At 37.9% G+C, this 19560-nt stretch overlaps 1 protein-coding gene across 1 annotated transcript in view; it reads right to left on the reverse strand.

Moving 5' to 3' along the window:
• tyw1 (tRNA-yW synthesizing protein 1 homolog (S. cerevisiae)) overlaps nucleotides 1-19560 on the reverse strand; it is a 47407-nt gene that overhangs the window by 19769 nt on the left and 8078 nt on the right. The window contains exons 8-12 of the mRNA XM_056756615.1: nucleotides 16635-16767; nucleotides 8946-8998; nucleotides 8708-8826; nucleotides 3976-4085; nucleotides 179-356 (exon numbers count right to left, since the gene is read on the reverse strand). Of these exons, the coding sequence (XP_056612593.1) occupies nucleotides 179-356; nucleotides 3976-4085; nucleotides 8708-8826; nucleotides 8946-8998; nucleotides 16635-16767 (593 nt within the window). The remainder of the gene's footprint in view (nucleotides 1-178; nucleotides 357-3975; nucleotides 4086-8707; nucleotides 8827-8945; nucleotides 8999-16634; nucleotides 16768-19560) is intronic.

Raw genomic sequence — 19560 nt, forward strand, 5'->3', positions numbered from 1 at the left:
GGTATATTTAAGTTTGGTGTTAAAATTTCCAGAATGAACAATAAACAAAGCAGGAATACAAAAAAAAATTTTGGGGGTTACCCTGCTACTCTGAATGTCTCAAAACACTAAACAGTCCTTTGTTTCACAATCTCATCAGTTAAGTTGGTTCAGAATTGATCGGGATGCTGTGACTCACCTGATCTCCTCTGGAAACTGGGCATTGGTCACCAGGAAGCTGGATATATGCTGATGGTGTAAGAGTCGGAGAAAGGTGTTGATCTCAGGATACATGATGGGTTCACCCACCAGAGACAGAGCACAGTGCTTTACGGTGAGCCCTTCATCAAAACGCTCGGGACGCACGCCTGGAACCCCTGTCATGTGATCAAACATAACAAATGGTTAGTAGTTATAACATGGTATCAAAGATCAAACAACAGTATCAAGACCACTCTTTCTTTCTAGACTCATATCAACATGTGACTGACAAGGGATCAGAACTTGGCCCCGCCTCACCATAAAAGAAAGAAGCAGGACGAAAATAGGTAGTCGAAAAAGTATATTTTGAGTTACATGGAAAAAAATAACAGCATGGGTGTCTCTATAAACTCTGGATCAGATTCTTGTGCTCTGTACCCTCGGCACAGCGTGCCTCCTGGTCTTTCAACTGCTACGTATGTTCAGTTGTTAGTGTGTTTGTTTACTTAGCCCTGGGTCGGCATGGCTTGGCACTGCTACACACAGAAATGATGTCACCGTTAAATGTCAACTGTGCCACCGAGCCAGAGATGATGCTGTGACTGTGAGCACTTTGCGGACACGGGCACATAAACACACACATCTGGCACAGTCTTTATAAAAAACTCAATTGCTCTTTTTCAGATGCATTAACACTGTCATTAACAAAATGTCTGATTGTGTCCATTTGTCAAGACCATTTATTTTAGACTATTAAAGGCGGGGTGTCCGATTTACGAATTACGCTTGTTTAGAAAAAGTCGGGCAGAGTATCCAAACAACCTTGTAGCCAATCAGCAGTAAGGTGCACAGGACAGACATTAGACGAGCAGAGCGAAGACGAAAGCGAAATATGGGGGTAGGGGTGTGTCTGTTTTGTTGATTTGAATATCAACAACGGCTAAGAGAAATCGGACAGCCCGCCTTTAAGACACGTACATCCCAAAATACTAAAGTTTGACTTAGAAGGCAGAAGACCAAATACAGTCTTGAGTCTGAACAGCAGAAGCAATAATTCTTGCCTGATTAAAATAATTGACTTTGGGTTTGCGCCACCCCACCCTATGTCATTTCCAGCCGTTATCATAAGAAAACTCCCTCTCAATCTACACCAGACATCTGATGTTTTTTTCAGACTGTTGTAGGCTGATGATAAACCGTTTCAAAATCCCTCGATTCAGTTCCAGCCTTAAGGTCATGAACTCGGTTTCTTCAAAAAGCCACCTGGCCCTCTCCAGAGCCATTGAGAGAGAGTTGCGTCAACCCTGTTGACTCCAATGGAACAGTTATTTCACAGCAATGCCGGTTCACGGAGCATCTCAATAGTTCCTGGAAGTTCCTATTAATACATGGAGCTGCGGCCAAACAGACTGATTGTGATGAACTTTTAACCCATTTAAAGAGGCAAGTCATTTAATGAATAAAAAAAGAAAGAAATAAAGCACTTAAAGAGAAAACATAACTTTCTGGAACTATCTGAAGACTCCGTGAATCACGTGACACGGGAAAATGTTGAACTTCTGTTGACACGACTCTCTCAATGGTTCTGGCCCTCTCAACCATGATGCCTGCCGTCAAGAAATGCCAGATGCAAATCTCCTCAAAAGCCCTCAGATCTCTAAATTCTGCCGCTGACTTCACAACTCATTATAAGTTGACGTCACCTGATCGGTTAGATCATGAATGAAAGACAGGAATGTGTAACGTCCCTACAGGCACATTTGGAAAGGAAAGAGGTTTACTGGAATTAGATTCTAATGACAGAATTTTATGTCACGTCTTTATTACACATAAATCTAGCAGACACTAGAATCGCCCATTTCAATCTGACTGGCTTACAACATTACAATAGCCTGGAAAGACATGTTGAGTGTAATAAGTTTAAGCATTGAGGACTTCAGGAAATATTTTATTGGCTTTGCAAACCTTTTTGATTCACATTACATTTATGCATTTTGCAGACTTAGCAATACATTTACTGAACCAATTATGTGCCATTTGGACCAAAAAATGATTAAGGTGAAATCAATATGAAGGGAGGTATATGGCAACTAGGACTGTCAAATTATTATTTACTTACTAATCGTATTCAAACATTTTTCTAGTATACAACGATTTTGTATATCAATACACACACATACATGTACAGTATATATGAAGAGTTTGGTTCCAAAATGATGTGTATTATTGTGTTAGCTGTATTTTTAGAAATATTAACGTGTATACATTTTCTCATTTATATATAATTTATATAATATGTACATATTTAAAATGCCTTAATATATCATTTTCTTTTTAATTATACACGTGTGTCTGCGTATTTAGGACTTGCGCCTGGGCTTCCCTTCTGGGTTTGTTTATCGTCTGGCTGATGTCTTATAATATAACTAATTACATATTTAATTTATGTTAATATTAATTACAATTATTTCATTATAAAATAATTGTATTAAATAAACAATTTGTTGAAAGTTCCGTGTATCTTTGTTGCATATGAAGAAACCGTATGGGACATTGGCATCTAGCGGTAGAGCTTATTATCACTTGTTATCGCAGCCTTAATTCTAAACTTTGGAGAGACAAGTCTAGTCAAGTAACATTCTTCTTCAGAAACAATCAGAAACAATCTGCAGGCACCTGAGGCTGGTTTGGTTTAGTTTAGTTAGTACCACCTTACATGTCTGAGATATAATTTTTACCTTCAAGACTCAGCTAAAATTGTATCTTTTCAATATGTATATTGGATAATGTGGCTTTATATTGCCTTAGGTGGGTGTTTGTACTGTGAATGTGGATGCGCAAATGTATTGTATAGCACTATGTGAAGCGACCCTGAGCTATGGAAAGGCACTATATAAATAAAACGTCTTCGTCTTCATAAACAACAACACAGGCAAATTAAAACTATGAAATGTTACTCTCAATCCTTAAAGTCACAGCCGAGAACACCGTTCCATCTCAGTCCGTCAATCTGATCAGATCACAAAACCAGTCTCTCTAAAGCTGCTTAAATCTGACGGCTCCATCACAAATCTGATGCATGAGCCGGCAAAGAAAATGACAGGGCGCAAATGAATAAATTAGAGAAAGAGGAAATGTACTTCGAGCCTGTCCTCTTACTGTCGCCTGCAAACTGTAGTGACGGCTAAATATACCCCCGGTGTCTGTCAGACAACGTCCGAGACCGAGAGGGTTTTCAGAGTGTTGAAAAGTCAACAGTGTTGTCAGACAATGTTTTGAAAATGTTCCATATGGAAACTTGACTCAGAGAAAAGGATTTAGATACAGGAATTTGCTATATTTTTACACCACCAGACACATAAAAAAAAGCTATTTTTGTACAATCTAAAGGCCTATCAACAACTCTCGCGAATGTTCTGTATGAAAAAAATACAATTATATTTGTGTTCAAGGAGAATTAAAAGTTTTAAAATCCTTGGTTCAAAGAATACATAAAAACAAAGTTGCTCAACTGATAGATCCCAAGGATCATGTTCAACTCCCGGAAAAAGCACTTTAAAGAAATTAAAATGAAAAACTATAAATCTTTATCCTAAATTTAGTATCTACAAAAGCACAAAAATATTGCATTTGCTGTAAACAAACCTGCATTTTAAGACATTGTGTGCATTTGTCTGATACAATGCGAAGCACACATTACTGATTAAATGTTTCTTCTGATAGTACATGCCTTAAAGTACTCATTTACATATATATATGAAGGTAACAGATGCTGATGCTCCAGAGAGGCCCTACCTCTGAACTGACGAATCATACTCCTGTGGTTCTCCACCGCCTCCTGAAGGATCTTCTCGGCCGGGTCCATTTTCCAGCGCCACTCGGTGCCCACCGGGTTGGTGTGATGTCTGCATAGAGGAAATGAGAGAGGACAGCTCCTGTCAGCATGACACCATCACAATATTACAAGCAGTGGAGCGCTTGCTCATTCTCTCGTGAAGACCACCTGCACCCACGCTGCTCGGCAAATTAGCGTCTTGTGACCCTTTCAACAAGTCTCACATCATACGAAAGGGCAGAGATGTTACACAACGTGGCTTTATTTCCGTTCCCTGGTTACAAAAAGCAACACGAGATGAGAAAACGCTGGATATGTTTTTATACCTTTTTTCCCACACCGAACTCGTAAAAGCAAATCCTATCATGAACGAGGAAAGAAAGTGCACTTTATAAAGGTAAATAAGAGAACCAATATTTATATATATATATAATCCATATTAATAGTCTATTACTACATGCTTTTCTCACAAACATAATTCAAATGAACAAACACACTGATGATGTTCAAGACAATAAAATGTGAGAAAAAGTGAGATAAGTGTATAATGGCTCCGTTTCAAGAGAAAATTTGACGAAATAGCCTCAAATATCCATCTCATCCACATCAAGAGGCCTCTTCAGGATCATTTACTCGATTGCCACTTTTAACCAAATGACTCCCCTTATAGGAAGTTCAAGATTTCCCCCAGTGCAGAGAGCAAATCTAATTTCACATTTTCAAACTTCTTAAGCACATTTATTTGCATTATGTCATTAAAAACAAGAGGCGTTTAAGGAGACGCACAGCATGTGGCAATAAAGCAAATGGAAAAACTCGATTAGTGCAACGCTCCGAGTCACAGCGACACAACCCGTGATGCCAACCGCTACGTCCCAAACACCGCTCTTACATAACGGTATAAAAATAGAGCTCACTGTCAGTCTCAAGATGACGATTTTTCTTCATAATGCTCCGTAATGTCTCAAGATTAGCCGAGCAGATGAGAAAATTGGATTGAAAATGACGGCTGTTCTCAAGGGAAGAATTTCACAATGAAAGCCTCTGTGAGACGTTCACAATCTGCTCTGTTAATCCAAAAGAGCGGCTCAAAAGCAGACCCAAGAGCCTTTGAGCATTGGAGGCTGTCCCAGCATGCCCTGCACCAGATCTATGATGTGGTAAGTCATCTCAGTTATGCAGCTCAGTTATATCTTTAACGAACCACAAGTCAACTAAAGCCAAATCACATTACACACCTTTAAACGTCGGCCGAACGCTGGGCTGTTCAGACTACATGACTTGCTGTCTGTGAGGTCTGGGGTCTTTAAATTGTTAATGTGTTCACACTACTGGACACTACATAAATGATCTGCAACAGGAGGTGACACACTACATGAGCTGTGAACAATTCTGTCAGCAAGCGACTCCACTCGATCCCCTTACATACCACATTTTGTCACGAAAAAATGCGAGAAGTGGAACGAAAAAGGACACGGAAAAAGATGCGACACGGGAACGGTTTATGTGAAAATGGACGTCGGAAAGAAATTTGCGCTTCAAGCGGTTTGCTCGATGATCTGCTCGGAAAAACCTAAAAAAAAAGGATATGGGTGAATTAATGTATTGGCATGCGAGGGCAGTTCCGGTGACCTCAACCTGTGGCATGCTGTCATTGGCTGTGGATTGTCGCGTCACTTGACATCACATGATGTCGAGTCAGACGAAAGCTCCTGATATTAATCAAGCTAGATATTTGTCTGGCGTCTGAGAGGCATCAGCGAAGCGTCAGGGAGCCTCTTTGATGAGTCGTTTACTAGTGCACGCATAATGATTGGCGAGCGCAGACCGTGCGCTGTTTGGCCACCGATCACAGCCGACCTGTCGCCGAACTCAACGACTTGCAAATCGGGCTTAAAATAATGTAGTGTGAACTTAGCATAAGGGTCACTAATGCTAGAAATCATCTCGGATCCACTCTTCAGAAGGGCTGTGATTGTCTATGACAACCTTTTTTTCCCCAATGAAACTTCACTGCCAACAGCAGGAACATTATGCGCAGCTTGTCGAATTGAATGCTTTCCTCTTCCCACAGTTGCCACTGTGAATCATCGCTGCATCTTTCACTGCACTTACACTAAATTCGGAAGTACATCAGGAAGCAGATTACAAGAACATCCTTCCCAAATTAGGGTCTCACAAGATTAATGTCTTCTAGATTCTAACTAAAAGCTGTTATAGATTGCTACTTTAAAGAGTAAGTAACATTGGATTTTTAAGGTCCTACTTTGGTTTATGGATCCAACAAGAAGTTTACGTACAAACAAGGTGTAAAAACACTATTATGTCGTAATAATAGGCAGTTATTTTTAACCATACTACTTGTCTGACCCTCAAATGATTTGTTCCGCGATTCATCCGTCTAATCCCCTCCTATCCTCTAGTTTAGTGTCATGTGATTGGTCAGATGGTGTAGTCTGTTGTGATTGTTCAAACGCGTTCAGCATGTGCAGCAAATGGAACGCTTATCATCCTTACTGGATTGCAGTTTACAGGTGGTTGGATATTATATACAGTGTATAGATAGAGATTTTACCTTTCCAGTTTGAGTCCGAGTATGATGAAGAAACATCAAAAATAAACAGTCACACTTAGAGGTTGTGATTCGGTGGAGCCAACAGGTCCAAATAAAGTTTCAAGGATAGTCGTTTAACATACCCTGCAGTGAACGCAGGAAGATTTTTGACGTAATCTTCTGTGAAATGACGCGCTCACAGTAAAACCCTGGGGTTGAACTCCTTTGGTGTCGTTTGAAAAGGGAGCTGTAACCATTGTTTCCTCATAAGTTCTTCCTTTGGTAGTTTAAATAAGACAGACTTAGTCTCACAACATATAATACAGGTTCTAGACACGATGCACATGCATCACGAACGTGCGACAGTGTTTGGGGGAGAAGAGAGAAATTTTTGCGGCAGTCCCAGCCATATGTAGGTGGGGACTATTTCTAGATACGTAGATACACGGCGGTTAGAGAGTCGGACTAGGTCACGTCTCGTTTGAGTGATTCAGAGTCGGCTTCCCTTTTTACAAGCCAATAACTTTGTTATTCATTCACCTTTGGACTTACAACTTGGCAGACTGCTTACTTTCAAACACGGCAACATGAAATGTGATGCAGAGTGTTAACTGTGGGAAGAGGAAAGCATTCAATTCGACAAGCTGGCCCTAAAAAAAGAAAAAAATTATTTTCGATTAATTGTGCAGCCCAAATTTTCAACATTGATTATCAAGTATGTAATTGTTTATACTGTTGCCTATTTGTAACCAGAAAAGGTTGGGGATTGCAGCTTTAAAGTGTAACTTCATTTTCAACGCGCTTTACATTGTTACAGTGTCGTCAGTTTATTTAAATGAACAATGTTTCTTTCTCTCCCTTTTAACTGAAGCGAGAAGTCAGTTGGATACAAAGCACGTTAAAAATACTACCGATGTAGTAAACATACTTAAAGGGGGAATGAAAATTGTCCCCAATATCGCTTCTGAACACAAGTCAAAGTACCAGGTCAAGATACTTTCCAGACTCCTATTCCCCCTTTTAAACCTGTATGATATCCTCTTCCAAAGTCTGGCACTGTTTCATCTGTAAACACTGCACTGTTAAACGGAATGATTATGCATGTGACATACATTTTTCCACACCACAATAATAGCTAATATTGCAATATATTTATTTGTATCGCAATACAGTATTTCATTGCAATTAATGCAAAACATAGCATTATCTCACTATTTTGTTGAATATAAAGTCAGATGTATTAACTTTCATCAATGTCAAAACTTTCATATAGAACTGGCAGCATGTAGCTTGTCATTTATTGTTTGCATTAAAAACATATGAGCATGCTTAATGAGATATAAATACATTCTTCTCATCATAGGATTTGTTTAAACTTGCCTCCATGACAGCAATCTTAATCTTGATGTATTGATAAGCTAGCAAAGTAAACGCTTCTGTGGTTTCAAAGAAATGTAATTATGCTAATAAGTTATCTAGAACTTTTCACAGTATTTTCAATTGCCCATATGGTGGTTTTTCTATTATAGTGTTGAGTTTTCTTATATAAAATAATACATTTAGTTGGTTATAGGTTTCATGTATTCTTAGGAAACAATATTGGGCCTCGTGTATAAGTATGAGCTCATGAACACCTGCATGAACAACAAGCATCTTATCTTAGCTGCACGTATACCACAAATAAGTTTTAATAAGGAAGTTTGGTTTGTCGCACAGAGTCAAGGACGCTGGTATCTCTAAACAGTGAGCTCATTTTAACAAAGCTAATGTTATGGGTTACACTAATGTATACCACCCATAGTATATACTATATGACCACAGTATAATATATATATATATATATATATATATATATATATATACATATATATATATATATATATATATATATATACATTATACAGATCAATTAACATGATAAACTGCATTATTAAACCGTATCTGTCATACCTAGATTAAATAATGTCACAAGCAATTACAATACAGGACCCTGTATTTCATCGTCATCATTTCTGCACATAGCCAAATAACTATAATACAAATGCTACAACTGTCTTACCTTTACAAAGCACCATAGCAATATACCTGTCCCAGGAGCATAACATTAAATACATTTTTAATGACTGAAAATCTCTTACCTCCAGCAGAAAACACATTTGTTGGCACACGCCAGGCTTGGTGTGGTCTCCATACAACGATGCGATTCAATCCCATAGAAGGTGTGTTTATAGCAGCCTCCTCTGCCTCTCAGCATCGACTAACAAAGAAACGGCAACATTTTTTTTAAGTATATTTTAATTTTCTATATGGGAAAAAAGAAACAATCATGTTGCTAAAGACCATTGACAACAAAATCAATTGAAGGAAAGAGCCTACCTTCGTCCAACGACACAATTTCACCCCTGAGTGGCTGCCTATTAGTTTATACCCTACAGACAAGAAATAAAACAGAAGACGGGGACAGGGTGGTTATGTTAGAATTAGCAATGTTTCAAAGTCCTTGCTGATTCAGCAATATAACGCCTCACAAAATACCCTGCCTTAGGGCTTGTGTACACGAGAACAAATTAATTTCGTGAGACAAGCCAGAATCCAATACAAGATGCACTTGTTGAATGCTAGTTAGTGTGTATTATAAATGCCAGCTGCTACTGGATTAGCCACCAACATGTTTAGGGTTTTCAGATGGGAAATTCACTTATATGGTTGGCCTACTTTCAAGAAAAGTAATTATACCACACAACATTAAAATGAGAAATATCCCAATACACAAAAGAATGATGAGTCATAATTTTGCACACACACCCTGTGTTCAGTACATATCAGAACACACTAAAGACATTTTGAAAAAGGTTGGTAGCCAAACACCACTGGCCGTCATTGACTTCCATTGTATGGATACAAAATCACAGAGACATTTCTCAAAATATCTTCTTTTGTGTTCCACAGAAGAAACAGTCAAATACAGGTTTTGAAAACATGTGAATGAATAAATTGAACAATTATTATTTCTGTCTGAAATATGCCTTTCAAGAGGTTATAAGTGTACAAATTTAAGTACACCCAAACAGTCCTAGAAACATTTGTCAATAATAAAATGAACGGTTCGACATCACATTCTTTACATAAACACCTACAGTTTTTTGTTTTCAACAACTATTCAACAATAGCACACCGTGTTCTAGCACAGTCTGTTCATGATCTCCACCATCATCCAGCAGGAGAAATGAAGGAAATTGTCATTATAAAGCTGCACGATTCATCCAACCTGTAAAAACGCAGCACTTAAGTTTAAGCGTGTAAGTATTTTCCGTTAAGCATCTAAAGGCCGCGTATTACTGAGGTCCACAGATATATTCTCTCACAACCCACTGTGTGCCATGGGGAATCCGACTCACTTTAAACTTTAATCCACACGTAAGGGCATCACTCGGGCAACCATCACTCGTGAAGCAGTCTTAATAAAGCCGTGGAAAATAAAGGCATCATTCTGTGTTTTAAAGGGCTGATAGGGTTCAAATCACACTTGACAAGACTTTCTGTTAGAGAAAAAAATGGACAACAGGGTCTAAAAAATCTATAATGCCAATATGACACAGTCACCTGTTGATTTAAAGGGTTCATATGTCGCGTATACTTGTTTATCGGTGTCTTTGGTGTGTTATAATTTGCCCATTCATGTATAAGACACGTAAAAAATTGCAAAAATTAAAGTACACAAAAGATGCATTCCAGACCTGGCTGAAACGCCTCATGTAACCACATCCCCACATATCTATGTCAGTTCGTGGTATGATTTGACTAAGACCACCCGAATGTCTACGCAAGTAAGGTGGGCGTTTTTTAACCTTAAATCGAGTATACACATTGCGTTACATCTAAAAAAAAAACGTCAATATTCATTTTAGCCGTGTCATATAACCCATTTAAATTTTAAATCTTAGATTTTTATTTTTTGGATGCACTATTAAAAATAAATAAAAGAACGTAAGTGATGAGAAAGAGCTTCATAAAAATGATCCATGATCATGGAATGTTCATCAGTTAAACTCCTGATCAAACACATGCTCCTGTATTTAATGTCTGTGAATAGCTTGCAGTGGCTGAAGGAGGAGGTGCTCGCTCATCTCCTTCAGATGAAAAGCATCTGTTTGAATAAAGCCGGGGATCACAGAGCAGTTCTCTTGTGTGAAGGCTCAATATTTAGGCAGATTAAACAAAGGCGAGACGGAGGATTCCCCGCTGTGGTACATGCTGAACCTTCATAAAGCGAGCGCAGAGCTATTGTTGGGGGCTGTATGCTTATGCTGACAATAAAAAAAGTGAAGAGCGTGGAAAACATGCCAGTGAGACGATATTTTTAAAGGTCCAGTGCAAATAGTGGCATCTAGTGGTGAGGTTGCAAATTGCAACCAACGGCTCACTCCACCACTCCCTTTTGAAGCACTGTAGCAGCTGACACAGGGATAAGACGTTGTTTTTGCTTCTTTTCCTGGAGGATGTAATGCGTTACGTAATGTATAATGTCTAAATGCGCTCTTGTGAGCAGTTTGTACGTTTAGGGCTACTGTAGAAACAACATGGCCAATTCCATGCAAGGGGACCCACGGTGTATGTAGATAGAAATAGCTCATTCTAAGATAATAAAAACATAACGCTTAGTAAGGTCTTTATACTCCTCTGAAAACTTAGTTGTGTATGTTATATTGCATTTGTGTCAATAGATTCTCCAAAAAATGACACGTCGGACCTTTAAATATAAAAGTGTTAGCTAATGTTTTCAAGACGACATGCATTGGTACATTTACAATAGGGTTGTCGCGATATCAGCTTTTCCTTACAGTTATCATGGCCAAGACTTAACAGTAAAACTACAATTGTGACTTATTAAAATAAATGTTGTGTTTTCTCTTTTTGCCAAAAAATCAATAAAGGGAGAGAAAGAGTTTGTATCCGTTGTGATTTTAAATAAAGTTTTAAACAGATGCTGAATTATTTACAGTAAAGGGGTGCTGCAACGATGTGTCATGCATTCTGACTTCTTTTACAATGTAAAACGTCCTGTCTTCTCATGCTGAAAATGGTCAACATGTTAAAAAGCGTATTACGTAGTACTACTGTGCTCCATACACTCCTCCAGCGATCGTACAGGTTTCAGAAAGCTTTTTTCGAACATATAAAACTCATACAAAGTTTTTTTCGAGATATTGAGATAATTTGAGATATTGTCAGTACTCAGCTAAACAAAATACATAACACTAGCCTAGTGGTTTTTGGATATTTTACTGCAAAACTGTTACAAACAGCACCTTTAATACCAGTGTTTTGTGACATCTCTGGTTCAAAACCTATTTTACTCCTGTTATGTGATGGAAGTAAATGTAATTTTTAAGCTAAATAGAATATTTAATGAGGTACAGAAAAGAGTATCACATAAGAGGAAGAGGAATATAATTATTATTGGATGTGTAAGAATAGGTGTTTCATTCAGTAAACACAACTAGCAGCAGGCTGACAGTTGGAGGGGTTACAGATGTTCCACCCAAGCCATCCAATAGGTCATCAGAGATTAAAAACTGTTGGATTTTGATTCGACATCAACAAAAAAAAATGTGGGAGGGTTTAATTGAATGGATGCATTGTTGGTCAAACTAGTAATGTGTGCTAATAAAGTAGGAAGAATTTGGATCTTATGTGGATTTAAGGGGAAAAAACTGCTGATCACCAGGATGGTGACTTCAAAACCGAAGGTCCTCCATACTATAAACCAGGCTAAACAGGATACATTGGTAAATACCTGGTATAAAACCTTCATGAAGATGTGATCGGTCCATTATAAATATACTAATAACATAATAATCATGATATATCAGACATAAACAAGGTCACGTTGCTGAGTGTCGGCCAGCCACTGCATATCCATTGTTTCCTCTTAGTTTTTATATTATAAGATTGTATAGAAATTACATTACAGCTAGAATCATTTTAGTTTCAATATTTCACGAATTAAGGTGATCACTTTAAAATTCATTTACAGTCACCTCAAATGATAAAGCATAAATACACCATCAGCCTGCATCCCTGATCGCACGCTATCTGCTTTCTTGCTCACTTGTTCAGCTGTATAACTACATTTTGACAATTCAAAAATAATATCTGAAGCCATCTCAGGTTTCCTTTTCACATTCTCTTATTATTCTTTAAAGCATCATTAATAACTCCCAAGGGAAATTTCGGTTTAACATAAAAAGAGCAAAAATAATGGAGAGCGAGAGGAAGTTACCGGTCAACCCCTTAAGGAGATGACTGTCATATAATCTCACATCTTCTTCAGACTGCAGACAAGAACTGTTATATTACACAAATTTGTATGTGTGTGTACAGTTCACAGCTCAAAATGCAAAATATTGTAAAATCACTTCTACTAGGGTAATTCTCACAAAAAAACATGCTAAAATTCATAATAGTTATAAAATCAGTTAATAAACAAAACCACCACAAACATTTTGATTTTAAGTAACCATTTTAAAACTATATGTTTTCTTTTTTATAAGTCAAAAGTATCTTAAAATTAAATTAATGCAAATGTACAGCTGTGAGAATCAGAAAATTCAAAATATTTTCAGGTTTTCTGAATTTACAGGTATTTATAGGTATATATTTAGGTAAAATGAGATTTTTTTTAATTAATTCTGTGACCTACTAACAATATTTCTCCCAAATGTCAAATAAAAGTATTGTTTCTATTTGCATTTTTTTGCAGAAAATGAAACTGAGAAAAAATACAAAAAAGATGCCCTGTATTTTTCCAGACCTCAAATAATATAAAGAAAACAAGTTCATATTCACTTTTAAGCAATAGAACAGTAATATTTCTACATGAATTTAGGAAAAGTTAAAAAAACATTATGAGATGACCTCGGTTTTTATCACAGTTTTTATGTGTCTTGTCATGCTGTCAGTTTTTCACATTGCTGTTGGATCACTTTGTTACTTAGGTTTGATTTTGTTGAAACTCAATAAGAAGAGTCTAAAATAACTATAACCAACACCAGCTTTATTTTCCGCACAATATCATGATTCTTTACTTTTAGAACTGAATTTTGACCCTGACCATGTTTTTGTAAACTACACCACTGACCACAGAGACATCTTGAAGCATGGGCCTCATATACAATGTCGATCTCTTGATCTATCGAGTGCTATATGAACCATGTAAAAATATCAATAACACTGTCCCATTGCAAACTGTGATCGGGGGTAGCACACACCGTGCCCTTGGCGAGTGTGTGAGAAGCAGTCAAGGCTCAGTTTGTAAGGCTCGGTGTGCAGCTAAAGTCAGGCTGGCTGATGAAAGGTGTGCTTCTGGAAACTCAAGGGAACTCCGGCAGCAAGAGAGGAGTAATTGGACTTTACTACATCATTAGGCTCCGTTAGGCATAGTCACACCATCACAGGCTCCATCAGACACCAGCCACCGGGAGAAACAAACAACAAGTAGCAAACAATAAAGGAAAAGCTACGGCTCGCCAGCCAGTTCATTAATAACACGCGCAAGAAAACGCTTCTAAGGGGGGGAACTGTCAAGAAGTAAGAGAAATAATCATAATTGAAAACTGGGTTTAGTGCAACGTGTCTGCCAGCACTGAAGACCTGATTACCATCGGGACCCTGGCATCCGGTTTTTGCAAGATGAAAATGTATACATCCCATACGCATTGGATTATTATTCTCAGATGTGAAAGCAGGAAGTGACTGTCCATCATCAGGGAAATGGGACATAACAGTAAGCAGTGAGATGTTTGTCAGGCATGTGATCAGCCAAGGACAAAAAAGAAGGAAGACTGCACGCAGCCTCGCCTAACCCCAAACCCCCCAAAAATGGTCTTTAATGTTACTAATTAAATGTAACATTATTAAAAACTGTTTGCCAAAATAGATATTTTTCACATAGCAACACAAAAACAAACTTTTATAGCTACCAAATTCTGACTGGCAAATTTGGAAATATCAGTTCAAATGTTTATTAGTTTAACAGTCACCTAAACAATATTTAATAAAATAGGTTGGTACTTTGTGCAAATATCTTTCGCTTAATGTCCCCTTGAGTTGTTTATATTAGGCCTATTATATTGTAACCAGCAATTAGTTAACAGAATTCCATGCACAGCCACTAGATGGCGCATCTACGGCACTCATACAGCGTTTGTACGCAGTAATCCGCATGTAATAAAGTTAGTTGCAAATGCTGCACGTTTCGGTTTTAGCTCATTTTAAATGTATGCACTCAGTTAAGACTTCCAAGCATTTATATTAGACAGTGACTGACTAGGTCGGCCATTTGTATAGTTTCAAACCATTAAATCGCGGAAAGGTCTAATTTAGTCTCTGTATATAGATGATGTTATAATGTTAAGATATAACGTTGCGTCTCTACATCCAGACTCTGGATTTTCTGTATACTTTCCAAATGCTGTTCAGTTCCCCACTTAATAAAAAATTTAGTGGTGGGGAGACTATTATCGCGCGATAAAAAAAATGTCGCCATTAATCTATTGTCAAAGTTGGGTTGGCAGCTGGGTCTATACTACGCAAGCTATGATGAATTTCACCTTGATATTTTAGCGCGGATGTATACCAGCTTAACTGCACTGTACGGGGCGAGAACGAGATTTTTCAACTCGCGTGATTCGCGTCATTCGCTGAAGCAGAAGCCGCCTCATCATCTCATAACCAGGGCTTCATTCTCGCCGCCTCATCATCTCATAACCAGGGCTTCATTCGCGCGATTCGCGCAGCAAGAAGGTCTATTGGCTCTTTGCATTAACATATAAATCACTCGCGCTTGACACGCCATTCGCGTTTGGTCTGAACACAACATAACGTTACTGTGAAATTACCGCATCAAACGTGACGTGCTAACATGGATGCAGTTATGAAGCCGCCGGGTTTGCTTCAGGGAATATTAATTTTTAAGAAGCTTCCCAATAGAAACATCGACAAGACTAAGGTTGTTTGCACCTTGTGCAATGCGGAATTGGTTTAAAAAAAACACTTTCTCTCAACAGGTACTGGTCTATCTTTAGTTGAAACCAGTAACTTTGTATTGAGATCTAATGTATTATGGCTCCTGTATGACATATCGCTTGTTGCTCCCTCACTCTTTGTAAGTCGCTTTGGATAAAAGCGTCTGCTAAATGACTAAATGTAAATGTACTGTAGGAGCTCTTCCAGTCTCAAGTACCACCTAAACGGAAATCATCCCTTAGCTAATGCTGAAGTAAACACAAGTTCATCTTATTGAACATAATTTAATTTTCATCACAAATTATCATAGTAGAACAGCTTTCTCAAGCAGTTTGTGATGCATTTTGGAAACAGGAGATGAGCCCCTGGTCTAATGCGCCACCTGGCTTGAGAAACCCGTTCTCAAAGACTTACTTTTAGTCATTATTTGGGTAGCACACATATTCTGAATGCCTTCGGCAGAATTCAAATGAGCCATTTTAATCTAGATTAATCTAGATTAATTTTGGAATTAATCTAGATTAAAAAAATTAATCTATGCCCACCACTAAAAAAAATACACCACACGCTTTTTTGAGTACCAAAACAGCTGTGTTTAGCATACATTTTTCACAGACTCTGTGGATAAATAAAGATAACTTGAAAAATTATGTTCTGAATGAGGCAGTAGCTCTGCATTTATAACAAACGTGTGCATGACATAGAGAGCATAGAAAGGATCATGTTGGCCAGCTGTGTGATGACTACGCACACATAGATTTTTGCATTGTATGAAAAGAGGGATGCAAGTCTTATTTAGGTTTCCAGGAATTACATCAATTTGTTGGTTGCATTATTTAAATGGGACACTTAGCAACCACAAAGAAAACTGAGCACCTTTGCAAACTAAATTGGCGAAGTTCACTTAAACGCATTTAAAATGAAACGAAAAGAAAAATCATGTTTTTGTGTACAGTACCAGCACAGATTTCATTTCTTTCACCCAGTTTTTCTTTGAGACAGTGAATAACACACGCAAAGGTTAATGTTTTGCAGTACCTTGTTTAGTAAGAGAATCTCTCAAAGCTGGAGTGATCATCTCTCTCCTATCTTCCTCTGCCACACTATTCCTCACTCCATTCTGCTTTGACAGCTTTATCCTCTGGGAGTTCTCCTCATCCGCCTCCATCTTCTGCAGCGCACACAACCACAGAGAAAGACACAAAAATCTGAAACAGCACTTCATATTATAGTCGTATAACCTCAACCACCATTTTCAATTAGACACATTGTCAATGAAATAATAAACACGAGGATGCTTTACTTACGGTGCAACTCATCAGCAAAATTTGCCATGTATCCATAAAATGAGCACATTTTTGTAGTGTTTTGTGAAGATAATAATTAACATGTAGAAAATAAAAGGCATATACCATAACAGACCACGCCTTATAATTTGAATGAGTAGTACCTGACATCCAAATGAAATTCATTAAAAAAAGCAGAGAAATGGAAAGCATGAAAACATTATACAGTAAGTTTGGTAACCTTAGTGAATGCATTAACTAACAAATTATTAATGAGCAATATAGTTTTTCAGCATTTAGGAATCTGTGTTAATTTGACTTAAAGTGCTAGTTCATCTAAAAATAAACATTCTTCTTTAACACACACTCAGAGCCATTGGGAAAGAGAGAGTTCTGGCAACGGAAGTCCAAAACGATGGAGCGTCACATGATTCATGGAGCCTTTCAATAGTTCCAGGAAGTTATGTTTTATTTCTTTCATTAAATGGCTCTCGTCTTTAAATGGGTTAGAAGTTTACCTAAGTTGGTCTGTTTAGTCGAAGCTCCATGCTTAACTAGTAACTTCCGGGAACTATTGAAACTGTGAAAAATCTGTTCCGTTGGAGTCACCCTCAAATTGTTGTAATCTGCATAAATTTCTTTGTTCTATTGAACGCAAAATAAGATATTTTGAAGAATGTATTAAAGGAAACAGTCCTGGGGCACTTTTGACTACCACTGTCACTTTTCCTACTATGGTAGTCTATGGTGGCCTAGAAGTGTTTGGTTAGAAGCATTCTTCCAAATACCTTTCTCTGTGTTCATCCCAACAAATACATTTATACAGCTTTGGGTAAGTAAATGATGACAGAATTTTTGGGTGAACTGTCTCTTTAATGTCAATAAGATTGTATATGTTAGTAGATTGTGCATTAACTTATCTTAACGGTTACGATGTTTGATTTAAAAAATGTATTAGGAAATGCTGAAATTAACATGAACTTCGATTAATAAATGCTGTAAAAATATTGTTTATTGTAAGTAAATCTTAGTTAATGCATTAACAAATATAAAAATAAACACGGTAACAAGTGTAACCAAAAACAACATGTATGTTCAGTGTAAAGATTCAGATCTTAACAAAATACAAATATACAAAATCACAAAAGTACCTCGGTCCTTTTCTGTATAAATTTAAAAACTGACAGAACTTATTTCACTATAATTGATTTCATAAACTGGCGTAAGCCCATGCAGATAAACTGACACTTATGGCCATGGTTTTGTTGATGCAAGCTGATAAGGGTCTCTTGGACTACCATCACTGACCTTCACACAGAAACAGGCTTATGTGAACAGACTGCATTAAACTTTACAGCGCTTCCAGCCTGCAGTGTCTCCAGAATATAGAAATCACCTTGAAATCAACAATAAATCACATCTGACTTATAGTTCCTGCTTCAGTTCCCTAAATATTATTATTTGGTATGTCTTCCAAAAAATTGTATGATGGCATTTTTTCCACACTGAAAGGTCAGAGACAGTCTGGCTTCCTGATTCAGACAGTGCGAGTCAAAGGTGCAGTGCTCTGTATGGCAGATGAAGTAAATAATCAGACTCGGGGTACATGTGGTTGGACTCTATAGGTCACATTAGATGGTCTGAGCCAAACAGCCCGTCACAGCTTATTCGAAGGATGTGCAAGCAACGCTGCAGTATCTAAAGTGTCCTTTTTACAGACTGAGAGGCTACACTGGTATACAATGATAAAGAACACATCATATTGAGACAGGTCCTTAACCAGCATGTTTCATGTTTTGACTTCTTTCATTTGTTCCCGAGTACACACCGTCCTTGGGCAAAATCCATACACGGCGGGTGGAAGCCGGTGGGGTTGGATTGGAAAGCGGACTATGCCCTTACACAGCGAGATCTGCTGAGGAACTGATGAGCGCAACGGAGAGTTCACTAGGCTGCAATCTGTCACCCAAAATTCTCATCTCCATGAGATCGTCTCTGTGCTCTCCAAGCTTCCTTAACACAGCGAAGTACCATCGCCCCCCTTCCAGATTGACAGAACTGGAGCAGCTATCGTCATCTGGAGACGCTCCATTTCCCACAATCTACCCATGCAAGTAACAGTGAGGCAGGCAGGCAGTGGCCTTGAAGAGTTCAGGCTGAGCAGCTGACACATTCAGACTGACAAGAAGCCAAAGTGACGACGAGTCGCTCCGGCTGCCGCTCATCCCACACGCAGCGGTGCGGCTACAGGACAATGCCCGTATTTTAATTTCCACCTTAACAATACCATTCAGTGACAATACACGTACATTATACATGACCCAAAGGTACTAAAGAAGAGGAGAGTTTTCAGTGTCTCTTACATTAAAACATGATGTTAAGCAAGACAATGAAGGCCAAAAAGCCTTTTTATAGCATACTGGTAAATTTTCTGATTTGGGTCCTATTTAACGCTATTGAAGTGGCAAAAGTGCACTTTAAAAATGTTTAATTTTATCTTGTCCAAAAATGTAATTTCATTTACAGATGTAATTAAAACAACAGGCCGAGTAAAGTGAATATGCAGAACATCTGTATCTTTAATGGTCTTTAAACTCTGGTCATAAATATCAACTTGTGTATCACTTTAGGTTCATTTTCATATATATAAAAAATCTGAAAAAAGTGCCTCAGAACTG

This window comes from Triplophysa dalaica, chromosome 9 (genome assembly GCF_015846415.1).
Source record: "Triplophysa dalaica isolate WHDGS20190420 chromosome 9, ASM1584641v1, whole genome shotgun sequence".
NCBI lineage: Eukaryota > Metazoa > Chordata > Actinopteri > Cypriniformes > Nemacheilidae > Triplophysa > Triplophysa dalaica.